Source organism: Gobio gobio, assembly GCF_949357685.1.
Source record: "Gobio gobio genome assembly, chromosome: 4".
NCBI lineage: Eukaryota > Metazoa > Chordata > Actinopteri > Cypriniformes > Gobionidae > Gobio > Gobio gobio.
In genome coordinates this window covers 24,008,667-24,034,997 of record NC_137100.1, presented here as the reverse complement: position 1 = coordinate 24,034,997, position 26,331 = coordinate 24,008,667, and the positions used below count along the sequence as shown (strand labels likewise).

Genomic DNA, 26,331 nt, shown 5'->3' with positions numbered 1-26,331 from the left:
AAACAGTACATTGTTTGATCATTTGGTTTATTTTGATGTTTCGGTGAGCAGTGCACCAGGTAGGCTATCACTGACATACTGAAACTCCCCAATACAGGGATGACCAGGCAGGCTGAGGTAAGTGTACTGCATCGTGTGTTCTAGGGTGGTGCTGCCTAGACATCTGGGCTGTTTCTGAAAGACCATAATGTTGGTCATTGTGAGGTTTACTGCCAGGGCCCAGTTCTGGCCCCAGTTCTCCAGCAGGTCCAGGTGCTGCTGTAGTCCCTGTACAGTGGTTGAGAGCAGCACCAGGTCACCTGCATAGAGCAAGAAGAGCTTGACGTTTTTGTCTTCTAGAGTGAATCCAAGGCCTGTGGACTGTTCCAACTGCACTGCTAATTCATTAATGTAAATGTTGAACAGCGTTGGACTCAAGCTACAGCCATGTCACACTCCTCTCTTCTGGGTGAAGAATTCTGTATGTTTCTTGCCCATTCGTATTGCACATTTGTTGTTCGAATACATTGGTTTTATAATGTCATAAACTTTACCCCCTACACCACTTTGTAAAAGTTTGTAATATAATCCGTTGTGCCAAAATCAAATGCTTTATTGAAATCACTGATCCTGTTTATTGATTAGGGTGTGTAAATGTGGTCAGTAGTTCTGTGATTTGGAAGGAAGCCAATCTGACTCAGGCTCAGGACATTGTGTTCGTTAAGGAAGTTTACAATTTAAAATAATGCTAAATAACTTCCCCACATTACTGCTCACATGCCTCTGAAATTATTAGGGTCCAATTTATTTCCACTCTTATGAATTGGCGTAATAAACCCTTGTCAGGAAAACAGCCTGAACTACACCGATCAGGCATAACATTATGACAGGTGAAGTGCATACCACTGATTATCTCTTTATCACGGCACATGTTAGTGGGTGGGATATATTAGGCAGAGAGTGAACATTTTTCCTCAAAGTTGATGTTTTAGAAGCAGGAAAAATGGGAAAGCGTAAGGATTTGAGCGAGTTTGACGAGTGCCCAATTATGATGGCTAGACGACTGGGTCAGGGCATCTCCAAAACTGCAGCTCTTGTGGGGTGTTCCCGGTCTGCAGTGGTCAGTATCTATCAAAAGTGGTCCAATGAAGGAACAGTGGTGAACCGGCTACAGGGTCATGGACGGCCAAGGCTCATTGATGCAGATGGTGAGTGAAGGCTGGCCTGTGTGGGAGACGAGCTACTGTAGCTCAAAGTTTATGGTTCTGATAGAAAGGTGTCAGAATACGCAGTGCATGCAGTTTGTTGCATATGGGGCTGCATTGCCAAAGACCAGTCAGGGTGCCCATGCTGACCCCTGTCCACCGCCTGTGAGCCTGTGAGCATCAGAACAATGGAAGAAAGTGGTCTGGTCTGATGAATCGTGCTTTCTTTTACATCACGTGGATGGCCGGGTGTGTGTGCGTTGCTTACCTGGGGGACACATGGCACCAGGATGCACTGTGGGAAGAAGGCAAGCCGGCGGAGGCAGTGTTAGGAAGTATTGGGACATAATGTTATGCCTGATCGGTGTTCAATGTACAATGTTGAATAATTTGGGCACAGCCGTCCGCAGCAATTTCACAAGATTTGTTTGTTAATTCATACACTGTAAAAAAAAAAATCAGGTCTCCAATTGAAAATTTTCTAGTGAGCGATCACATCTAAATTTTTCAGTTGGCCAAATTGAATTTCTATGAATTGATGCGATTTAATTCAATTAAAATTCAAGAAATTCAATTTGGCCAACTGAAAATTTTAGATGTGATCGCTCACTAGAAAATTTTCAATTGGAGAACAGATTTTTTTTTTACAGTGTATGTATTTAGGAAATCAAGTGGATTTTGATTTTTAATTGTGTCTTCATAAGTTTGTCGATTTTGTTTGATCTGATTATAAGAGTTGTTTTGGCGGGATTTCTTTATATAATTTTTCAAAATGCTTTGCAAAATTTCTCCATCTTGTATTGGAAGGTCTTTTGGTTTTGTTGTGCCCAGATTATTCCACATATTTCAGAAGTGATTTTGGATGATTGAGTGTTCTATTTCCTGTAAACTTTTGGTCAGATGGTGTTGCTTTTTATCTGTAATTTTGTCTTTGTATTGTTTTATATTTTAACAGTATTCGGTTCTTATGTCTGTGTTGTTTTGTTCTTTATGTTTCAGATTTGATAATTTTCTTAATGTTTTGCAGTCTGAGTTGAACCAATTTTCATCTTTTGGTGTCGTTTAGTATATTTTTTGCCTTTCTTTTTCAATTCACTTTTATATGCTACTTTTTGAATTGATTTCATTCGGAGCCAAATCAACACCATGTTTAGCTGTCTCAAATTGTGTAGTAATCAATGTATTTATCAGATTTTTCAGTTCAATTGAGGGCTTGAATAAATTTGTCTGTACTGTCTGGAGCCCATCTGTAAATCTGCTGGACCTGATGCAGGTTTCCAGCCTGTTTTGTTCTGGTGTGTGATGTGCTTTGATATAAATGTTAGTTTGGTTATGGTCAGAAAGCGGAGTTTGCTGTTTGACAGTAAAGGTACTGAAGGAGGATGGGTTCATGACAGTGATGGTATAGTCAACTACACTAGCTCCAAGAGCTGAACAACACGAGTCCCCTCTGATCCTGCCGTTTAACCGGCAGGGGTGCACTAACTCTGTACCATTTTTATTCATAGTTTGGTTAAGGTTGTTTCTTGGTGGGAGTTTTTTTTTTGTGAGACTCAGGGGGTTGTGGCCATATTCATTGCCCATTGGATCTTTGTTAGATCTAAATTTTCCAACTCTAATAACAAAAATTCTCCCTGTACCACACCAAAATTCCTCCTGAGTTTCGTCCACGATTTAACTGAGGGCACTAGCCTGATAAGGTATAAGCATCATTTCGACACCAGGTTTCAGTTGGGATTATAATATCAGCATCTTTGATATAATTTTTTTTTTTTTAATTCTGGGTCTGTGCTTTTAAAACCAAATGTCGAAGAATGAAGACCCTGAATATTCCAAAAACTTATTTGAAATGAACGCATTAGTATTTGTAAAGTTAAGCCTATTTGGTAAGAGAGAGAAAATAACTAATTTAATATAACTAATATAACATGTGAAGCTAGTGTACATGTGAAAATGTACATGACAATTTCCATTAGTAGACTTCTTTTCAGTCCGTCCGTCCATCCATCCATCCATTTGTGCAGTGTGTGTAAAAAGCATTTTCTAGTCTTGTTTGAGAGAATTGTTTACTCATTACTTGGTTGGCACGCTGTCAGATTCCATTTAGGAAATAAGTGCACAATGTTACGTACTGAATGTCTGTCTATCTATGCACGTCTGGAATCCAGAAAGACATTTTACTCTGAAGATCAAATAAAAGAGAAGTCGGCCATACTGTACTCATCACATCTCTTTTACTCTTGCACTCTTTTTAATCACTAGAGCAGTTACAACTATCTGGCCAGGGGATGGATCTCATTTGGAGATTGTGTGATGGAAACCCACAGCTATTTTACCAGTTTGTGAACATACCATTTGCATTTCTGTTTTGTTGTTTAGCCAGACAAGGACATCTCTCAATAATCAACAGGTACAGTATGACAACATGCATGCTGTTACTCATGTTTTTTTCATAAATCCATTGTCTCAGAATGTTTAGGTCACTTGTGAAATGAAATAGCTGAAATTCATCTCCTGCTGTAAGGTATATCTATCTGACATTGGGAGGATTCATCCTGGCCATCGTAACAATGGGTCCATATAGCTTATTGCTGTTCTTCAGTGCCGTCCTTCTCCTGCTCCTTATCCACTGTCTACATCCAATGCATATTCATCAGTGGACGCTGGGACTGCAGATGTGTTGGCAAACCTGCTGGCATTTGTACATCCAATACCAGTTATACTGCCTTCAAGAAACCCCAGACTCTAGGTATTTCTCCAAAAGTATACACTGTATGACAACATCCAATTTTATCCAATTTTAAGCTTTTATTTTTATTACAGGCTTTTACTGGCCGTATCTGCACTCATGTTGATGACCCAGAGGGTGTCTTCTCTATCACTTGATCTGCAGGAAGGAAGACTCTCTAGTCCCTTTCAAAACAGCAGTCAGGGTCAATCTGTCCTTATTCCATTTCTAAGCTACTCACTTTATTTCCCTGCTCTTCTTGGAGGACCACTTTGCAGTTTCAAAACATTTGTGGAGTCTGTTAGGCAAATGAGTGTAACTCCACCCTTTGCTTCACATTTAGGGAATCTTACTTCAAATATATTGCAAGTTGTAGTTTTGGTGTGGATTAAATATCCTCTCAAGGAACTCTTAAAATCAGTCACATTCGGAGTAAACAGCACTTATGTTTGTCAAGATGTATTATGGATCTGGATCCTGTCACTGCTACTTAAGATGAACTATTATGCACACTGGAAGATCAGTGAGTGTGTTAACAGTGCTGCAGGAATAGGTCTCTATGGTCACAGTGGAAAAACATCATGGGATGTGCTTTCTGATGGAAATCCATGGGTGACTGAAGCGTCGAGTCGTCCTTCAGTGTTTGCACGCCAGTGGAACAGAACCACTGCGGCGTGGCTTCGAAGAATGGTTTTCAAAAGGTCCATCAGATCTCCACTGTTCATGACCTTTGGGTTCTCAGCGTGGTGGCATGGCCTTCATCCAGGGCAGATTCTGGGCTTTCTCATCTGGGCCTTCACTGTGCAGGGGGACTACAAACTACATCACTTCTTGCATCCAAAGCTTACTTCCCTGTGGAGGAAATGGCTGTATGCGTGTCTAAACTGGGCCTTTACTCAACTGACCATTTCATGTGTTGTTGTCTGTGTGGAACTTCAGAGTTTAGCATCAGTGAAACTGCTCTGGTCTTCATATATCATTGTGTTTCCACTACTGAGTATTCTGATGATTTTAATCCTGTGAGAAATTCATACCAGTGTAAATTATAAATGTCATCAAATATCTCATCCAATTTAGTACACACAGAAGCTTAACCAAGCTTGCTTGACCAGCCAAACAAACAAAATATTGGTAGGCTACTTGCACATCAGGAAAGTATGTTTGAGCTTTCGTTTACCATATTTGTTGGGCTGTATGTTGATTTTTGTTTATATGTGAATCAAGCCTAAATTAAATCTGTTCATGCATACAAAGTAATGCTCCTTTAGCTAAAATACTTTAATTTAACCGCTCAATTCATATAGATTGGGCTACTTTTACAATCTATTTATGAGCCTTTTTATGGGTGAAAGTTTTGGTTGTGTTATTATCTGTCATGACGAAAACGATAGGTTTGAAACGACATGACGGTGAGTAACTTTTCATATTTGGGTGAATATCCCTTTAACATCTACTAGGTAATAAAGCATGTTAAATGAACTAATGCTAAATGCTATCAGCAATAGGGAGGTGTGTTTGAGAGCTCAACGTCCACATGTCACATTACATTTTATTCAATTTGTAGACTTTCAAATTATAATTAAAGGGATAGATCACCAAAAATAAACACTCTCTTATCATGTACTCACGTTGTCATGTCCAACCCCGTTGGTTTCATAGTATTTTTGTTTTGTTTTGTTTGACATCCGCTGGTCAGTTAACCAGTTTCACTACATATGAAAACACTATGCATTTTCCACACAGTGCCATGCAGCATTCCGTCCAAAATCTCCTTTTGTGTTCAAAGAGAACCAACGTCATACAGATGACAGAATTTTCATTATTTATTTATTAATAGAAAAAACTTTACACAGTGAAAATGTATATTTATTGTATGTAACAAAACACACACCACATGCTTCTCTTACTGTGGTCATACTGCCACCTGGTGACAGCGAGATGATCTCTCAATATCCACTGCTTACATAGGAGAATACAAACTGATAGGATGTGAACACTGGTCTCACAAACAATTTTCAACATAATTCTTAGTGATCATCACCATGTTTTTTTGTTTTTTTAGTAAAATTAATCAAAAACGAACCTTTGACTTTAAACATAACGTGTGGCAGTGTTGTACACATTCAATTTGGTGGTTCTTATACTAGATTATATATTTAAAAATTATTTTAAAAAATATTAAAAATGCTTTGTATGAAGGCAAATATCAAAAAAGATATTCAAACGCACCTGAATATATAAATATATATAATTCTTGCATGTAATAAAATTTAAAGGCTGGACGAATGAAACAGATCCTCTATAACTCTGCTGTACAGGAATAAATCTGATTGGATTAATTTAAATTAATATTACTTGTATTTAATTTCCCTGATTGTCATTTAATTGCAATTATAGGAAAAAAGGCAAGTCTTGTCATCATCACCAAAAAACTTAAACACTTTACATAAAACAACAAATAAAAAGACATTCCTTGCTCAATAAACCAAAATAAAGCAGTGTTTTCTCTATTTATCTTTGGAAAGAGAATGTGCATTTGGGAAAGTATCAAAAGACTAAAATATGTATATGACATTAAATTACATAGCATGAATCTACAGGTTATGGCACATTTACATCAAAGACATACCATTTGAAGATATAAGCAAATTAAATGTGATCAGTGTTGGGGAAAGTTACTTTTGAAAAGTAATGCGTTACAATATTGTGTTACTCCCTAAAAGAGTAATTATCGAAAGTAATGCATTTCTTTTGCTTCATTTTCTCACCTGTGCTGGGCTTGCATGGTTTTTAACAACAACAGGTTCTAGTTTTGGCAAATTAAACGAATAAGCCTCAGGCTGAAAGAAATGCAAATTCACACCTACAAGAGTAAGTAGAGTTGTGAATCTAGAATACAATAGGAGGTCATTAAATGGGAAAACAAAGTAACTTACATTACTTATTTGAAAAAGTAACTCAGATATTTGTTCTGCGTTACTTTGTGCGTTACAGTAATCTGATTACATAACTCAAGTTACTTATAATGCGTTTCCCCCAACACTGGTCGTGATATAAACAGTCAACAGTGTGTTTTCATAAACCTGAACATAATGTCGGCTGCCTTAGTGGAACATTAATTCAGTGTACATAATTTTGGCTGGCTGCTGATATTTTGAGGTTAAAGGTGGCAAATTCTTTGTAAAACTAATTTGCCAGCTTTGCCCATTTAAGCAGATTTCAGCATTACTAAGGCATCTTTGTGATTCCAAGGTATGTGTGTGCACATAATACACCAAATATTCAGAGCAGACATGTACTGCCCAACGAACTCAGAGCAATGTGGTGGTATACAAATAAACACAAGACAGGAAATTATAAGAAAGAGTCCACTCTCTCAACAACTGCTCGAATACCATGTATTATTCTGATTTTGTTGCATAAATCTTTGAGGATTTCTGAAATAATACAGTGGCCCCAAAAAGTATTCAGACACTAATGAACGTAACTGTAACTTTTCTCATATTCATTTAGTTTAAATAAATAAATTAAAACCTAATAAAAAATAATAATAAAAAAGACCAAAAATTCAAAATGACAAAAACACAAAATTACTACAACGTAATTCAAATTGAAAATATAAAAATAAAATCTAATTAAAAATATTGACAAAAACTACATGATACTAAAATAACACTGTTAACAATATATTAAACCAAGTGATATTTATTTTAAAGTACACTTTTAAAGCAAAACATTTCAGAGAAAGAAGTTTTTTTATATAAAAACAAAACAAAACCGATAAGCCATTCAAAAAAAATAAATAAATAAATAAATAAATCAGCAAGTAGCATAAATGATAAAGTCATAATTTCTTTGCAGATACCACTTTACTTTTTGGAGCCATGTATGTAGATTATATGCATATATAATTTGTAGTTTCACATAACTGCACTTGGCATGCATGCACACAAACAGAGACATTATAATATTTATAGTGCTTTCAGATAATGTAAAATCATCATATATCTCACTTAATACTTGTTCTGTACATGATGAAATAAGCAGCCTTATCTGAACTCAATGCTTCTATAATTATTTCTAGGGTCAGAAACAGGCTCTGAATTGCACGCATCTCAGTCGTTGTCATTGTTTGTGAACATTTAGTGGCTTTAAACGTGACAATGCCACAGTCTTAAACTAATATCTCTCTGCTTGGAAGAAATGGGGCGAGAGGTTGAGATAATAAAAAGCCTGCAGCTTTTTTGACAGGTAAAAAAAACATTAATATAATATGGCTTTAAATAGATACAAAAAAAGTTAATATAACAAAAGTAAAACACTGGCAAATTACAATCAGTGGCTTTTAAACATACGAACTGTCTGCTTTAAGTATTGGATGATCTGTAGTCTCTGTAGTACATGAATCTGGTAGTTTGAGTTTTTTCTTCTCCACCAGCCTGTCAACAAGCACCACAAAAAACCCAGACAAGACAAGACAGACGCCAGACAAGTAGAAAGCAGCACCGAAGTCATGTGTCCAGTCCACCAGCCAGCCTGTGACACAGATACACAAAAGAAACATGAGACAGGTGAACAAAGAGCCCATGGGATACAGACAAAGCCTGCTGTTAGCGGCGTCTGTATTCTCCCCACTAAAGCGCCATCATGAAAGCATACTCCAACCTTTTTCTACAGTACAAAAACGGTTTAAAAAAACTAGGCTCGCAACATTACATCCTTTATGACATAACAGAGATTAATGGCTGTCAACACATACACACCTACATTTACACATGCATGCACACCTACTTGGCCCGGCATGTCATAGTGCAGTTACAGACCTTATTCAGTCCAGCGCCATGACCAGTCTGAAAGCGAGGCTGTGAGGGATACACTTACTGTGTTTTCAATGACATTCGCTGTAAAAAGCTGTATAAAGCTTTTTCACAGCTCACATTGTCTGGAGTTTGTCTACTGAAATTTCTTTTAAAGATATTTTTGCAGGGTTTCGCCAGCAGAACAATCCAAAAACACATTAAAGGATTAGTTCACCCCAAAATGAAAATTTCCTGATAATTTACTCACCCCAAATGCCATCCAAGATGTTCATGTCTTTCTTTCTTCAGTCGAAAAGAAATTAAGTATTTTGAAGAAAACGTTCCAGGGTTTTTCATCATATAATAGTTTTTCTGTTGCAACCAAAATGCTGAAGGTCCAAATCAATGCAGTTTCAAAGCGCTTCGATGGGCTCCAGAGGCTCTGCGTGATCCCAGATGAGGAATAGGGTCTTATCTAGCGAAACGATCGGTCATTTTCAATTTTTTTTTTTAAATTAATATACTTTTTAACCTAAATTGTTTATCTTGTGCAGCTCTTCACTTTTCGACTGAAGAAAGACATGAACGTCTTGAATGGCATTGAGGTGAGTAAATTATCAGGAAAATTTTCATTTTGGGGTGAAACTGGCCAGGAGAACTGGCACCCCGACTGAGCCTGGTTTCTCCCAAGGTTTATTTTTCTCCATTAGGTCACCTGATGGGGTTTTGGTTTCCTTGCCACTGTTGCCTCTGGCTTGGCGTGTTGGGGACACTACATTTTTCTAAATTTTCATGCACGCATGTCCCTTACAGCCTCGCTTTTATTCAAAGATGGCACTGCTGCTGTGAATAAGGTCTATAGGAAACAGGAGACGTACTATTACACTTATTTAGCCAATTTAATTTTTAAAATAGCTTTTGGTTCAAAAAGATTATGCAGCTAAATTTGCAAAGAGACTTATGTTCACGTTTTATCAAATGTCAAAGAGCAAATCTTAATTTTGAATTGTGTGGAAGTGGATACATTATTTAAATAATATTTTTTCACATAAATCTTAAAAAGGACCACTTTAAACCAACTTGAATATAATCAATATTTGTAATGATATTAATATGATATCATTACAAATATGATGTGTGCAGATAATAGATGTATAAATACTTGTGCTGACAATGATTCATTTTGATGATTTTTACTACATTAATTATGAAATTTGCTCACAATTCAATTTTATTCATATTATTAGATTTACATTTACACATTTAGCAGGCACTTTTATTCAAATTGACCAGCTAAAAAAAAAATATTAAATTATAAATTATTTTGAGATGCTTCATAATCATTTTCACAAATATGCTGGTCACAAATTAAAATGATAAACACTACATTCATGTTTTTTTTTTTTTTACTAATTCTAATATGCCACCTGTTAGTGGGTGGGATATACAACCCCAAATCAGAAAAAGTTGGGACAGTATGGAAAACGCAAAAAAAAAAGAAAAAGTAGTGATTTCTAAATTTACTTTGACTTGTATTTCATTGCAGACAATATGAACACAAAATATTTCATGTTTTGTCTGGTCAACTTCATGTCATTTGTAAATATGCATCCTTTCCTGTCATTCAGACCTGCAACACATTTAAAAAAAAGTTGGGACAGGAGCAATTTAGGGCTAGTAATGAGGTAAAATGGTTAAATAATGATGTGATTTGAAACATGTGATGTCAACAGGTGATTGTAATTATGATTTGGTACAAAAGCAGCATCCAAGAAAGGTCTAATCCTTTAGGAGCAAAGATGGGCCGAGGATCGGCAGTTTGCCAACAAATACGTGAGAAAATTATTGAAATGTTTAAAAACAATGTTCCTCAAAGAAAGATAGGAAGAGATTTGGATATTTCTCATTCAACAGTGCATAACATAATTAAAAGATTCAAGGAATCTGGAGGAATTTCAGTGCGTAAAGGACAAGGGCGCAAGCCTAAGCTGAACAACCGTGATCTCCGATCCCTCAGGCGGCACTGCATCAAGAATCGTCATTCATCTATAAGCGATATCACCACATGGGCTCAGGACTACTTTGGCAAACCTTTGTCAAGTACCACAATACGTAGTTACATCCACAAATGCCATTTAAAACTGTACTGTGCCAAAAGGAAGCCCTATGTTAACAGTGTCCAGAAGCGCCGTCGACTTCTCTGGGCTCGGAGGCATCTGGGATGGACCATCACACAGTGGAACCGTGTACTGTGGTCAGATGAATCAGTATTTCAGGTATTTTTTGGGAGGAATGGACGCCGTGTGCTCCGGACCAAAGAAGAAAAGGCTCATCCAGACTGTTACCAGCAACAAGTCCAAAAGCCAGGGTCTGTCATGGTATGGGGTTGTGTCAGTGCCCTTGGCAAAGGTAACTTGCACTTCTGTGAAGGCACCATTAATGCTGAAAAGTACATAGAGATTTTGGAGCATAATATGCTGCCTTCAAGAAGACATCTTTTCCAGGGACGTCCATGCATATTTCAACAAGACAATGCAAAACCACATTCTGCACACATTACAAAGTCCTGGCTGCGGAGGAAGAGGGTACGGGTACTTGACTGGCCTGCCTGCAGTCCCGACCTGTCTCCAATAGAGAATGTGTGGCGCATTTTGAAGCGCAAAATGCGACAACGAAGACCGCGTACTGTTGCCCACCTTAAGACTTGTTTGCAGGAAGAATGTGACAAAATTACACCTGAAACACTTCATCACTTGGTGTCTTCAGTCCCTAAACGTCTTTTAAGTGTTGTGAAAAGGAATGGCAACATTACAAAGTGGTAAATGCTTTACTGTCCCAACTTTTTTTGAAATGTGTTGCAGGTCTGAATGACAGGAAAGGATGCATATTTACAAATGACATGAAGTTGACCAGACAAAACATGAAATATTTTGTGTTCATATTGTAAGTCAAAATAAATTTAGAAATCACTTTTTTTTTTTTTTGCGTTTTCCATACTGTCCTAACTTTTTCTGATTCGGGGTTGTATAAGGGCAGCAAGTGAACATTTTGTCCTCAAAGTTGATGTGTTAGAAGCAGGAAAAATGGGCAAGCATAAGGATTTGAGCGAGTTTGACAAGGGCCAAATTGTGATGGCTAGACGACTGGGTCAGAGCATCTCCAAAACTGCAGCTCTTGTGGCATGTTCCCGGTCTGTAGTGGTCAGTATCTATCAAAAGTGGTCCAAGGAGCCTTCGCTCCCCACGTGCATAAATGAGCCTTGGCTGCCCATCACCCGTCGCTGGTTCACCACTGTTCCTTCCTTGGACCACTTTTGATAGATACTGACCACTGCAGACCGGAAACACCCCACAAGAGCTGCAGTTTTGGAGATGCTCTGACCCAGTCATCTAGCCACACCAATTTGGCCCTTGTGAAAATCAGTGTTCATAATGTTACGGTCGGTCTGTCTGTATGCATGTATAATAAATTCTTAAATTCTATTATGTAATTTTTCACTGTCATATTGATGCATCGCAATGGATGAATGCATTTTAACATCTTTAATACATAAAATAAGAAAATAACTTATGAATAATAAAAGTAAATAAATGATGGTTTAATTATAAAAGGCATAGTTCACCCAAAAACTAAATTCTGCCATCATTTATCTGCCCTTGAGTCATTCTTTCATTCTTCTATATGACTTTCTATATCTTCTTTTATGTTCCACAAAAGAAAGAATGTCATACAGTCTTTGAATGAGTAAATTATGACAATTTTCATTTTTGGGAGAACAATCCCTAGAAAGACTAGTTAAAGACAAGCACTGACCTGCAGCAGGTGGACCCACAAATCCTCCAGAGCTCCGGAACAGCATGAACAGCCCTAGAGCGCTATCAAACCCATCCAGTCCAACAATATCCACGATACTCGTCACATGGATGGCCACCACACAGCCAAAGAGGAAGCCATAGAACGAGGAGAAGACCAGGATGGTCCAGTAGCTCTGTGCAATGGGCAGCAGAAACAGCACCACCCCCAGCGCTGTGACCAACATAGTCAGCAGCTGCAGGTTTCTCACAAGCCGCAGGTTAGCCAGCCATCCACATGCCAGTCTGCCCAACAGGTCTGCCAATGCCAGCACTGACAGAACGGAGGCGGCCCAATACTGCTCCATGCCCAAACTATTGACATACGGCACCAGAAACAAAGGTGGAATGAAGAAACCTGCTACAGCCAAGACAGCAAACACAATATATAGCAGCAGCTCAGGCCTCTGAATGAGATCCCACTGGAAAGTGCCTTTTTTTAATGTCCTGCTTTCATCTTTTGAGTTCAGCAAAAGTTTGTCTTGGATAGAGGTTTGTGCAGGTTGAAGGGGCTTCATCAGAGCACCACACACACACAAATTCAGCTGAAGACCGCCGATGATGAGTAGAGACCCCTGCCAAGAATAGCTGTCGATAAGCCACTGGAAAAATGGGCTGAACCCCATGGCAAAGACACACTCTCCAGAACTAGCAATAGAATAGGCAATGGGGCGCCAGCGTTTGAAGTAATGGCTGACCATGCTGTTTGCTGGTATCCACGAAAATGACACTCCAAGTCCTAGATCACACACACGCACACAAAAAACACTACAGTTAATATATCACTAGAAAAATAAATCCGTAGACAAATAGATAAATATTTTACCATTTAATTTAGTCAACTGTAAAAGAAAAATAATAATAAATGCATCGATAAATCATCTTTAAATGCAAAGTATTCTTATTATTCATGTATATACTGTAGGATTGATGATGGGAAACCCTAAAAGCAGGTTCTAAATAAATGAAGCACTTGACAGAACCATGTAAGGTTCTATATAGTATTATTTATTTATTTAAAAAGGGACAGTGTACATTAAATCAACATTAACTAATGTAAATGTACCCAAATTAGCCCAAAGGCTAGTTTTCATTGGTAGTCCCTTCTGTGTAGTACCTTTTCTCCTAAAAGTGTATGATAGCATGTTGCCTTAAGGTTGGAACACACAAGACTTTGGCCCAGAGTTTTGCTCTGATTTGCAGTCTAAAGAAATATAGTTGACGAAAGTCAGAGCCAGTCTGTATATTTTTCAGACTTTTTTTAGCTTCAGACTATAAATCCATCCTGTCAGAGGATATCAAAAACTTTTAGAACACATATTGGTTTCATCGGTTTTCATTTCACAAGGTGTATGTTGAGTTTGTTGTGTTCGGAACGACTTAAAAGTCTGAACGTATGTGGATGTGAACCATTTAGTGTATTGCCATAGACTGTAAAAAAATATGGACGTAGTGTCTGTGATGTCACCTGTAGGTTTCTGAAGAGCATTTTTGAATCCTGAAAGTGTGCGGAGCCGGCCGTTGCCATCTTAGCTACGTGTCACCCGGATAACAGAAAATGGGCAAAGAGGCGGGACGTGGGTGGAGCTGAGGGGACGTGGTGTCTAACAGACAGCAGACAAATGGCAATCCCCCTGTCACTCAAGTGGCCACGCCCTTAATTATGCAGAACGTTAAGGCTTAATATAAATTAAACTAATGAGTTATAAAATATATTTTTTTTTAAATTACTCCCCTCACAGTTGTCATGAAGGGCAAAATTACTTGTATAGACCAAAACCACAATTTGTACCAGGCTGTAAACATGTTTGTTTCTGCTGTAAAGTTGGGCATTTTAACATGGGGCTCAATGACATTCTGCTCCCTTCTGGAGCCTGTCTCTAGCGGCCAGTCGGTGGATTGCAGTTTAAGTCACTTCCGTATTGGCTTCAAGAGAAACTGGGGGAGGTTGCCACCTGATTATGACCAGTTTTACTCTGTAACCATTTACAAGTCAGCAAGTGTGTGGTGTTTTCCATTAACGAAAACACCATATGAAAATCTTTTCACCACCATGAAAAGATTTTGAAAGTCATGTAGTGTATTCCAGCCACAAGTTAAAAAGAGGATTATGCACTTAAAATTCCAGCACTATTTCCAGCAGTATACCCACAGACACATACATCCAGGGCAGACTGAGGCCCAAAGAGGCGATAATCATTCCTGAGGCAGCCAAAAGCCCTCCGACCATGATAACAGTGCGCTGGGACAGGCGCATGCTGAGAGCACTGGCAAGAGGAGCTAAACGGACAAAGAAAAAAAACACCTCTCACTATGCAGGTCCGGCGCTTTCTAGGGTGTCAATGTGTCATCATGAAATGTCGGTTTAAAGACAGTTTGTAATAGCAGTTTAGACAATTCACACAATTTCTGTGGATAATGAGCAAATAAGGCATTCCTCACCTCCCAAATGAAACACAGCAATGGTGGTTGAGGTGATCCATGAGTTAGTACTAGTACTAACACTGTAGTGACTTTGGATTTCAAGGAAGAACAGACCAAAGTTCTTATGAACAGCAGCAGTGAGGCCCATGATGAAGAAGGCCGAGGTCACCACAACCCAGCCATAGCCTCCATCCGGTGGGGTGAACGAATGCCTCTCCATACTGAATCTGACAGTCGCTTCTCACCTTCTGTTAAATAATTCATTTTTATTTCAATTTTAGGTCATACTTTTCCACTTAGCTGCCAAGGCAATATTTTAAAAAAAGTTTTTCATAAAAATTAAATTAATACAAATTGTGTATACTTTATTTCACCTGTATTTAAATGACCAAAACAATTTCTTTTATTTATATATACATTTTTAATATATATTTTTGTAGGATTTTTTTTTTCATAATTCTTTGATGAATAGATAGTTAAACAAAATAGCACTTATTTGAAATTTAAATCTTTTGTAACTGCAACATTATACATTTCTTCATTGTCACTTTTGATGATTTTTTTGCATCCTTGCATTTAATTTAAAGTCCCTCAAATATGCATACTGACGTACATTGAGGTAATAATTCCTCGTTGTCCCACAGCCTGTTTTTAAGTTAGGCACTATAACTACTATTAAAATGTGAGATTTTAACCTCCGCTAGCAAGCAGATCTGACAAACCCTTTGTGCGACCGTATGCGATTATCCCTGATGTGTGTCAAGATTGCCGACCCCTATACATACAATTTAAAAAAATTCAATAAAATGACAAATTATTTGAAAGGAATTGTTATGATTTGATAATGTGATGAATGTATCTGTGTCGGCACTTCTGCAGCCTGTTCCACATAGTGTGTAATTTAATTTTTTTTTTTGGATGATTTTCATAAATCACGTAATTTTTCCCATAATCCATCGGAGGGTCAAGGCACCCCAGCGGATGCACATTTAGACGGCTCTTTCCATTTCTGGTGGTTCTTGGCCAGGACTTGCGTCTTAGCAAAGTATTTAACAGCACAAGCACAAGCAGTAACCAACACAGACCTAACAGGAACAATCGGTCACAATGGAAATCTGTAGCAAGTGCCAGAAATCATAAGCTTGTGTGCGTCAACACACATGACCCACAATGCTTGCTCCACTGCCCAGCCCTGCTGCGATCATTGACTAAGCCAGTCCTTCATTGCCATTTACTCAGCACCACTAGCAGCAGGCAAACATACTCATGTTACAGTATAGTTCATGACCACCTTGTCCTTGGCTTGTACCCCTATTACGCTACAGCTTGACGTATTAAAGAAGCTATCAAACTGTCAGCAGCCTCCAGTACAGAACAGCCTGATGTCCTGCAATCCAAATAAAAAGCTGCTTACCACCGACTATGCCATTCATGAGACCGTTTTCACCTTTCAAAACACCTTGCTTCCCTGCTGATAGAATCTGTCCCAATCTGCTCAAATCTTTTACTGTATGAATCGGTTTTAATGCAGACTCTGACTGTGTCTATAGATTTGGGTGTAAGAGTAAATACAGGCACTCCTGAGCTTTAAGGGCAAAATCCTGTCTGCATCAGCATCTAGTTGTTGCATGTTGAATCACTGTGCACTATCAAATGTGAACTCAGAAAACTGGTAGAGCTGTGTTCAGCGATTCCATTGTTCATAGAAAAAGTATGCAAACTTATAAACTTATGTTTCCATAAACAATATTACGAGACATAAAGTGAGCTTTATTCCAAATTGCAATAATTTGATATCTTTGTGCTGTAGCTGACACATTAAAACCCACACTGACACACATTCAGACACCCAGCAAACACAGAACGTTCCCCTAACCTTAGTATTTGGTTCCAGTTTAGTTCTTTTTTTGGGAACCAAATAACGTTCCTTTTAGGTTTGATATTTTGCAACCATTACGTTCAATTGCCAGGAGGTTATTTTTAAATAATGATGTTACATTCATATAGTGCTTTTCTCTGCACTCAAAGCGCTTTACATATGGAAGAGGGGAATCTGCTCAACCACCACCGATGTGCAGCATCCACCTGGATGATGCGACGGCAGCCATATTGTGCCAGAACGCCCACCACACACCTGCTTATGGTGGAGAGGAGACCGAGTGATGAAGCCTGGACAGCCTGACATGATTAGGAGGACAGAGGCCAATGGGCAAATTTGGCCAGAATGTGGGGGTAGTATACTCTTTAGTATAGGATATCCTGGTATTTTTATGACCACAGAGAGTCAGGACCTCGGTTTTAATGTCTCATCCGAAGGAGGGTGCTTTTTGATAGTATAGTGTCCCCATCACTATACTTGGGGATTTGGACCCACAAAGACCACAGGGTGAGCACCCCAGTTCCAGCAGCAACAGGTCTCCCATCCAAGTACTGACCAGGCTCAACCCTGCTTAGCTTCAGTTGGCAACCAGTCTTGGTCTACCGAGTGATATCTGCCAATAACTAATACAGAATGTTCCCTAACGGTTCTATTTTTAGTTTATTATTTTTCAACCATAAAATAATGTGCCTAGAACATAGCAGATGTTATTTTTAAATAACCTTAAAATAACTTAAACAGAACGTTCCCTAATGGTTATTTTAGGTTATTATATTTCAACCATAATACAATGTACATAGAACATTGCAGGGAGGTTATTTTTAAATAACCTAAAAATTATTTATACAGAACGTTCCCTAATGGTTATTCTTTTAGATAATTATTTTTATAACCATGTAAACTAAACTTCCAATTAAAACATTGCAGATGTTTTTGTGTATGACACAAAATCATCTAATTTCGGACAGAGGTCAGTTTGTGTATGACACAAAATCATCTAATTTCGGACAGAGGTCAGAGTAAACTTAAGGGTTTAATAATGACAGAGGTTATTAATGATCTGATAAATCCAACTGTAGCTAAAATATTAAGCCAGGGTTAAGCGTAGTGTGAAAAGCACAGAAATCATACATTTGTTTCCATCTTCATTTGTGACCCTGGACCACAAAACCAGTCATAAGTCGCACGGCAATAGCCAACAATGCATTGTATGGGTCAAAATTATCAGATTTTCAAATAGTTGTATTCCGGTCCAATATTGTCTTATTCTAACAAACCTCAATGGAAAGCTTATTTATTCAGCTTTCATATGATGTATAAATCTCAATTTCAAAAAATTGATTCGTATGACTGGTTTTGTGGTCCAGGGTCACAATTTTACTAGTATGCGCCTCTGATCTGCACGAGCTTTCTCCTGTATTCCACAAAAAGCCGTGCACGTGCGTAATTTAAAAACGAACGGTCATATTGTTTTACTGGCTGACCGACGAACTCAAAGACTTTATCTTAAAGGGACTTTGACTAACTTGTTTGTTAGGTCTCTTTATTGAATAAATATCACACGAGCAGTTTGTTCTGGTTCTCGAATCTGATTGGCTGAGAGCCTTTCCAGTCATGCAATATTCTATGACCCTTTCGTAATACCAAATACGACATATTACTTATAATAACATATGTATTTAACAACCTTTAATTGAAATGTCCACTTAATCTTTAATATTTGGTCACTCCTTACGATAGAAATTCTACAGCCACTGTAATTTTTTTGAACAATGTGGACATCAAAACATGCGAGGAGTTTTATTTTGAAATCGCGATGAACCTTGAAGGGATAGTTCACCCAAAAATGAAAATTCTGTCATCCTTTATACTCACCCTCAAATTGTTCCAAACCTGTATGAGTTACTTTGTTCTGCTGAACACAAAAGAAGATATTTTGAAGAATGTTTGTAACCAAGCAGATAGAGCAACCATTGACTACCATAGTAGGGAAAAAAATACTATGGTAGTCAATGGTTGCTCTATCGCTTTGTTACAAACATTCTTCAAAATATCTTCTTTTGTGTTCAGCAGAACAAAGTAACTCATACAGGTTTGGAACAACTTGAGGGTGAGTAAAGGATGACAGAATTTTCATTTTTGGGTGAACTATCCCTTTAAAAGGTTTATAAATGATAGCACTATATGCTATATTATGATTTTGAAAGTGTTTGAATATATCTGTAGAAAACTATCTAATAGTGCGGTTCATGGTTTGTATAATAACGTTAGGCTACTGATTAGCGGGTGTGATGGATGAGTTAAGGGAACTTTAAAATGACGTTAGAATAACGTTCTGCTAACTAAAACTTTCCTGTCTAACCAAAAACAAACCTTAAAAAGAACGTTCTGGGAACCAAAAATTGTTAGCTGGCAATACAGTTTTTAACTTTATATACTTTCCATTTTCATTTTAATCAAAGTTTTGTTGTGTATTTTTGTCCTTTTTATTAATTTTTTTGGTCTGTAATTGTTTTATTAATTTCAGTTTTTAATTACATATCAGGTTAAACTACAAGCAAATGAGAAATGTTATATAATATATATATATATATATAATTTATATATTTATATATATATATATATATATATATATATAATTTATATATATATATATATATATATATATATATATATATATATATATATTATATATTATATATATATATATATATATATATATATATATATATATATATATATATATATATATATATATATTTAATTTAACATTTATTTTATTCAAATAACGAAAATGTTTTTATGGTTTTACTAAATGGTTCAGACAAGAGTCAGCTCTATATGAAAGTTAAAAACGAGTATTCTTCATGAATATCCAGGTTGGACGTACCAGTGCCGATACAGAAACTGACATTTAAAAATAAAACCAAATTTTAATTGGAGTAAATGGTGAACGAGCCACTGTCCTCTACTGTATTGTATATCTTATTCCAGACTGTCGTATCGTTGCAGGGTTTTTTTTCAGGATAATTTTCCATCAAGGATTAATGATGTACGTCTTTCAGTGTTTTAAAATAAAATCCTGCTCTACATATTATAGTAGGGAAATTACTTACACCAGAGGGGCGACCGCACTCTTCTCCTCTCCTGTCCTCGGTCAGGTCCTCTTCATGTTGTTCATCGCAGACTGTAACACAATCGTAGTAGGCTAGCAGTGTGTAATGCTTCCACTGATGTGAGCGGATCTGTATTTATAAACTCGCACGACACTGGCCACACCCCTTCCGACCTCCTGCTCAACACGCTTCCATATGGCAAGCCGTTGAAGCATTTATTCCATTCAAATCTGTTTCACTCCACTTTTAGACACACACTTGCCCCCTAAGCACTTCCCCTCTGGGAATCACTGCCGCCATTTTGAAGTGCGTTCCACTTCGTGAAGTGGATGAGGGAAGTTTAAGGACAGACCCTCGAGCGAGTATACTTTACACTTCAGACAGCTTCATATACCACAATGCAACACAATTGAGACATCACCGCATATCGGGTTTAATTTATCCCACCACAAACAACTCTATGATATATATTTTTTTAAATATTTAAAACAACCCAAACACACCTAGCTATATGTCGAATACTGCATTAAACTATTTTGTAAGGAAAAAAATAAAAACCAACTCCATAGTGGATTCCAATGCTGTGTTCCAGTTCGTTTTTATTATGCCCTTCACGCCAACTTCTCTCCATCTTGTTCACTTGGATGTGCGTCATTACGTTGCATGAGTGCCCACTACTGGCGGATCCTTTGCAATGGGCTGAACTGGAACGTCCTAAGCCTTTGATCACTTGGAATCCACTATGGAGTTGATTTATTATCAATTTTTTTCCCCTTGCAAAATTGTTCAATGCAGCATTCAATGTATTGTGTTTGGGTTGTTTTAAATATTTAATAAAATAATTAAAATATCATAGATTTGTTTGTGGGGTAATAAATTAAACGCAAAAAGCAATGACGTCACATTTGAGTGAACGAGAGGGAGGGAAGTTAGGAGTGAAGGGCATAATAAAAACAAACTGGAATGCAGCCAAAGTCGACACGAAACGGAAGTTACGATAGCTTTTTCTTCCTTATTGTGACGTATATGTAGGAGGTTGGAAAGTATATGCATGCATGTTAAAATAAACGAGAGAAGTTAAAATAAAATTGTTATGGGTTAAGAAAATGTTGCTGTTATTATCCTGTTATTATAGGGCTGTTGAATTAAGGCTTGCAGCCAGTACACCTGTCTCACAGCGTTTCTCTTATTATTCTACAGGTGAGCAAAAACTATTCTAAAACTGGTCGAAACTGATGTTAAACACTGTTTATCAAAGATGTATATGGTTATTGTTGACGGGTTGCAGAGAAAGACTGTTCCTTTTATTATAACGCATTCAGTAGTAATGAGTCATATCAGATTACACACGAGTGCCAAATATGTGAATTTGAAGTGAACTGAGAGAAAATACTCATGTGAAAAAAGTTGATGAATGTTTCTAAAGTGTTTATATGTGGATTGTAATTGGATGAGAAAGTTTAAGCGAGTTAAATGTACATTTGGTACTGGAGTTATCTCGAGCCATAATGGCGGCGCCGGTATGGTTTAAAACTTTCCACACATGCCAGGATGACGAAAGTTAGTGTATTTACTAGTTGCCATATCAACACTATTTAGAGAAAAAAACTGTGCCAGTATTAAAAAATATTTGGAAGATATCACTGACCATTTTAAGCTGTCATTTGGTCATGTTACAATGTACCCCATGGGGCATGTTGTCACAGTCACTTGCATTCTTTCAGGGTAAATCAAGAAAAAAAATAATACACTGTATGAATTAAACAAAATCACATAATTGTACTAGACATGTGTAATGTGGGTGGAGGGGGGGGGGGGGGTACTCTGATCCCCAAGTGGATTTACACAAACTGAGAAAGTCAAAAAGCGTTAGGTTGTGCCCCGCTCTCCCCTACTATATATACAGTAGTGGCCAAAAGTGATTTCCGACCTATTGGATTCTTTGCACTAGGCTTGCTACGATAGTCGGTGTTGCCGGTGTTACCGGTGTCCAGACTCAACACCGGTTACATCACTTGCCCACCGTGGCACCGCCCACCGTCTTTTTGATTTTTTTTTTATAGTAATAAAATAATTTAGTTCAGTTAGAGAACAGACAATACAAATAAAAACTGAACGTGTCTGCTTAATAAAGCAGGATCCGACCGTGAGTCTCGGCAGGAGTCATTCATCAGATTTAAGAGTGAGGAGCTGACTGAGATGATCGCTGAAGATTTGGTTTCAAAGCGAAACGTAAAAGCGCCTATTTAAGGGAGTTTGTCATTTGTTTTGTTGTTGTGTTTTTCATTAAAAATAATAGGCTAATGAACCCACAATTCAAGCAACCCGCAGCCGAATTGGCGCTAATTAAAAACCGAAAGTAAAATGTGCACGGCCGCACAGAGCGCGCATTGTTTACTTTCGCCTGGCTCCGCAGTGCGAGCCTTCGCGCTACGCTGCTACGTGCGGGCGCGTCGAGTATAAACGAGGCTTTACTGACGAACTAACAGTGTGCATTCATGGCGTGCATCTCAATCATAGACTGATCAATGCTTGATCAGTGCCCTGACTACTGAACTAGGGAACTGATTGAGACGCGCCCATGGCCTCACAGAGCGCGCATTTACAGACGAGCGGTCATTCACGGTGTGTGCGCACTGGCGCGTTTTCAGTTCAGAGCGGTCGTGTGCATGTTACTTTCGGTTAGATAGAATTAGTGATTTAAAAGCCTCTGCCGGTGATACCGGTATTACCGGTGTTGTCACACATCAATTAACCCGTGGGAAAATTTCCTCACCGTCACATCCCTACTTTGCACTTGTTCAATTGTATCATTTTGTGGACGTCTTTTGGCCAAGTGGTCAAACAAAGTGATTTGTTGAATTAGTATAGGCTGGGAATATTGAGAGCAAGCTATGTGGCAGGTATTTGGCAGATGAGTAAAATCACATGACTGAAACACTATAGTTTTAAGGAATAAAAGGCATGCCATACTTCTGTCCATTCGCTCACACTTTCATCAAAATATGCATTGATGCATATTCAACAAGCTGCTGGATCAGTTCTTAAGAATGCTATTCCACAACAATTTCTCGGAGCGGTTTGTCAACCTGGAGTCAACCTCCTGCCAGAATTATTCATGTAAATATACATTTACAATATTACATATTCATGTAAAGTTGTATTGTGTTGTCAACATGTTACAATCTCTATCTGTATAACATACAAATATATTTAAAACATTTAAATTATATATATTTTATATTTAAACAAAATAACGGAGCTAACTGAGAGGAGATCACGTAAACGTACACACTGAAAGAACAGATAAATTACAGTACATCAAAAGTAGGGTACATGAAGTCTTCTGCACTATCCTGAATTACTGAGAAGACACTGTCAGCATATACATTTTGGTTTCAAAAAAAGCAAAACTCAGAATTGTGGTTACCATGAAAATGTCAACTAGATGGTGAGCCTAATCGGAGCTGGTTTCAGGACCAAAATCAGGGCATTTACGAACTGCAGAGCAATTGGCATCATAATCCAAATCAAATTGTCATTTTAGAAGCAAAGTGATTCATGACAGAGGCAAACGCTAAAGCATCTATTCTTAAGTTATTCAAACTAAGACACAATGTAAATGCCAAAATGATAGCGATATAAGACTAAAAAGTCATTCTCACTTTGGATTGTGGGAAACGACTAAACTGCTTACATTTCCTTAAACAATGAAAGGACAAAGCAAATAGGAATGTTTGGTTTACAGGCCAACGCTGCTTATGTTAACAAGCTTCACAAAAGAGTTCTAAGTGCTGTACTCAGATCAGTTTCATTTCAGAAACTTTAAAATTGCTGCAATAACACAAGGGTCAATCTGTGTGGTGAAAACTGGTACCAGCCAGCGGTAAGAGGATATGGTCAAGTCTATGTTTGACACCCGCAATGTTGCCATTCCACAGCTCCAGGGGCCTGACAGATCAGAATACACAAACCGTATGTTCTTTCTTGCAGTAAATATCAAAATGTTTGAGGCCAAAAAACAGGAAACCAATTAAATTTTACATTCTATCCATAGAATTGCGTGAATATAAAGCAGGGCTGAAAGATACGCATAGCAGTTTGACAGAATATGTGGTGCTGAAGAGCAATACGTTAGCGCGTACTCCACATGCCCATTGCGTTACAAAGAGTTTAATGGGGAATATACCACAGGGAAATGGCTCATTAACGGCTATTTTGGGCTGTAGCGATGACATATTAGCATTTTTTATTCAAAGAAAAACAGAAAGACTTACAATAGCAAGATCTTTTATATCTTTTCAATCAGACACCACCTGCATTACAACAAACAACTTATAAACAATATATTTTTTCTCCAATCTTAATTTACATGACTGCTTCCAAACTATTTTTTATAAAATTATAAAATCATCTTTATATATGTACATACAAACAAACAAACAAACAAACATGTGGATGTAAAAATGCACAGCTCTTGCATTTCTTAATAAAACGATTCATTCATTGCTGATAGAGGGGCGCATGCCAGCACTGCTAGCAAAAGAGAAACCCATTCTTGATATAAATGACGTTAACGGTTCAGCCGGAAGATGAGGTCAAGTCCTTAGATCTGCCGTAATGGCACAAAGAAGGATTTTAAGACAGCGGGCAGGGCCAGAGGACAGACGCAGGGCTGGGTATCTGCGTGGCAGCAGTGAGTGAGTGAGCGAAGCATCTCTCTTAAAACCCAGGCACTTGGGTATATCGGTCTGAATCGCTACTGTCCCGGATCAAGTCTACACGGAGAGCGAGCTCCTTGAAGGTTGGCCGAAGGCTAGGATCGTTGTCCCAGCATTCCTGCATGATCTCGCACATCTGAAAGAATTCAAAAAGTCAATGTTTAACGTGAGCTGATTTGTAATGACAAGGATGCAATTAATGCAATTACACAATTCTACACTACCGTTGTCTAGTGAGATTTTTTAATGTTTTAAAAGACGTTTCTTATGCTTAGCAAGGCTGCATTTATTTGATCAAAAACACAGTAATATTGTGAAATATTATTACAATTTAAATTCTATTGTAATATATTATAAAATGTAATTTATTCCTGTGATCAAAGCTGAATTTTCAGCATCATTAATCCAGTCTTCAGTGTCACATAATCCTTCAGAAATCATTCTAATAGACCCTTCTCAAGGACTATGATGACGTGTTTCCACAGTTAACAACAACAAATTAATATTTTAATAATAATAATACAAAAAATGTAATTCAGTAGACATTGTGTTGTATGTGTTCTGAGATCTGGTACCTCTGAGGGACAGCCCATAGGTTGGGGTAAACGGTTTCCTTTTTTCAAGAGTTCGATGAGATGATAGACTATCGTTTGTCCCTGCTTGTCACCTCCCATCATACTCAGGAAAACCTGAACACAGCAAAATAGAGGTTCTTATTTAACAGTTATTCTATGCGGTGTTGTTGACAGGTTCTTCGGACAGGTCCTGTGTGATTTATATGTCCAAAGCAATTCAAAACTGTTAAATGTTGTCCTTATTACAAGAATGTGGCATGTCAAGGGCCCTATGATTTCCGGGGTGCGGAAAACACGGATGGAATCAAGGAATCCAGTCATAAAAACAGAGTTTACTGTATAACGCAGAATGTTACAGAATTGGTAAAAATGTATTAACAAATAAAAAGTAGGTCAGTACAGTGAAATCAAATGGCAATATAGACTAGTGTCTGTGAATATTAATGTAAGATTGTTTAATATGATTATTTATTATTTCAAAAAGATTTATTTATGAATTCAATTAATTAGACATGCTTTTTGATCATTAAAATTGAATTCAACAATTAAAATGGAAAAAAGAAAACAGAATATTCTAAAATAAAATGGAATTTGAGGGGGGAAAAGGTATTTCATAGGGCCCTAAAAATGTAATTTTTGTTAAACTTTTACATTTTTTAAAGTTTAATGATTTTAATTACTACAATCTAATGTAACTATTAAAATTGAGTCCAAAATTAAAACGGAAAAAAACTGAATCCAGAACAATTAACATGGAATTTAGGAAAAAATAAACCCGATTTCATATGGCCCTACAGGTCCAGAAAACAAAGCAAGAAATGACAAAGGACAGCTGTGATACTTACTGTAGGTGGACTATAGAGCTTGTCGCTATATGTAAAGAGTTCATACAGAACCACTCCAAAACTCCAGACGTCTGACGCTACTGAGAACTTACTCTCCGTAAGAGACTCGGGCGCATACCTGTCACAACAAACACATCTTTGTCAGACAGATCATTTACTCACTTTCATGTTGTTCGAAACTTCTATGACTGACTTTCTTCTGGAAAACT

At 37.6% G+C, this 26,331-nt stretch overlaps 3 protein-coding genes across 4 annotated transcripts in view; 1 reads left to right on the top strand and 2 right to left on the bottom strand.

Moving 5' to 3' along the window:
* Positions 1-3,472: 3,472 nt before the first annotated feature.
* On the top strand, positions 3,473-4,935 carry mboat4 (membrane bound O-acyltransferase domain containing 4; the record flags this gene model as incomplete). The annotated part of the gene is made up of 3 exons (XM_079814253.1): positions 3,473-3,594; positions 3,709-3,933; positions 4,008-4,935. The coding sequence occupies 3 exons, from the start codon at positions 3,473-3,475 to the stop codon at positions 4,933-4,935; spliced, it is 1,275 nt and encodes a 424-aa protein (XP_079670379.1).
* Positions 4,936-5,766: 831 nt separating this feature from the next.
* On the bottom strand, positions 5,767-20,063 carry LOC307125275 (monocarboxylate transporter 13). 2 transcript variants are annotated; one of them, XM_079815024.1, is made up of 5 exons: positions 19,982-20,063; positions 15,005-15,234; positions 14,711-14,842; positions 12,525-13,301; positions 5,767-8,448 (listed from the first exon to the last, which is right to left on the bottom strand). In XM_079815024.1, the coding sequence occupies exons 2-5, from the start codon at positions 15,204-15,206 to the stop codon at positions 8,258-8,260; spliced, it is 1,302 nt and encodes a 433-aa protein (XP_079671150.1). In that variant the 5' UTR covers positions 15,207-15,234; positions 19,982-20,063; the 3' UTR covers positions 5,767-8,257. The 2 variants fall into 2 exon arrangements, with proteins under 2 accessions (XP_079671150.1, XP_079671149.1); XM_079815023.1 differs by lacking the exon at positions 14,711-14,842.
* A 4,138-nt stretch (positions 20,064-24,201) lies between these two features.
* jak2b (Janus kinase 2b) overlaps positions 24,202-26,331 on the bottom strand; it is a 56,896-nt gene continuing 54,766 nt past the window's right edge. Inside the window, exons 22-24 of the mRNA XM_079814797.1 lie at positions 26,123-26,240; positions 25,278-25,391; positions 24,202-24,838 (exon numbers count right to left, since the gene is read on the bottom strand). Coding sequence (XP_079670923.1) covers positions 24,704-24,838; positions 25,278-25,391; positions 26,123-26,240 — 367 coding nt within the window. The 3' untranslated portion in view covers positions 24,202-24,703. The remainder of the gene's footprint in view (positions 24,839-25,277; positions 25,392-26,122; positions 26,241-26,331) is intronic.

What these genes read in the sequence shown, in the direction of transcription:
- LOC307125275 (XM_079815024.1), bottom strand. Translation starts at nt 15,206, where the DNA reads ATGGAGAGGCATTCGTTCACCCCACCGGATGGAGGCTATGGCTGGGTT. An exon ending in CTGGATGTATGTGTCTGTGG is followed by an intron (nt 13,302 to 14,710) that starts GTATACTGCTGG and finishes TGTGTGATCTAG; the next exon opens with GACTTGGAGTGTCATTTTCG. An exon ending in TGTGGGTCCACCTGCTGCAG is followed by an intron (nt 8,449 to 12,524) that starts GTCAGTGCTTGT and finishes TCTGTGTCACAG; the next exon opens with GCTGGCTGGTGGACTGGACA.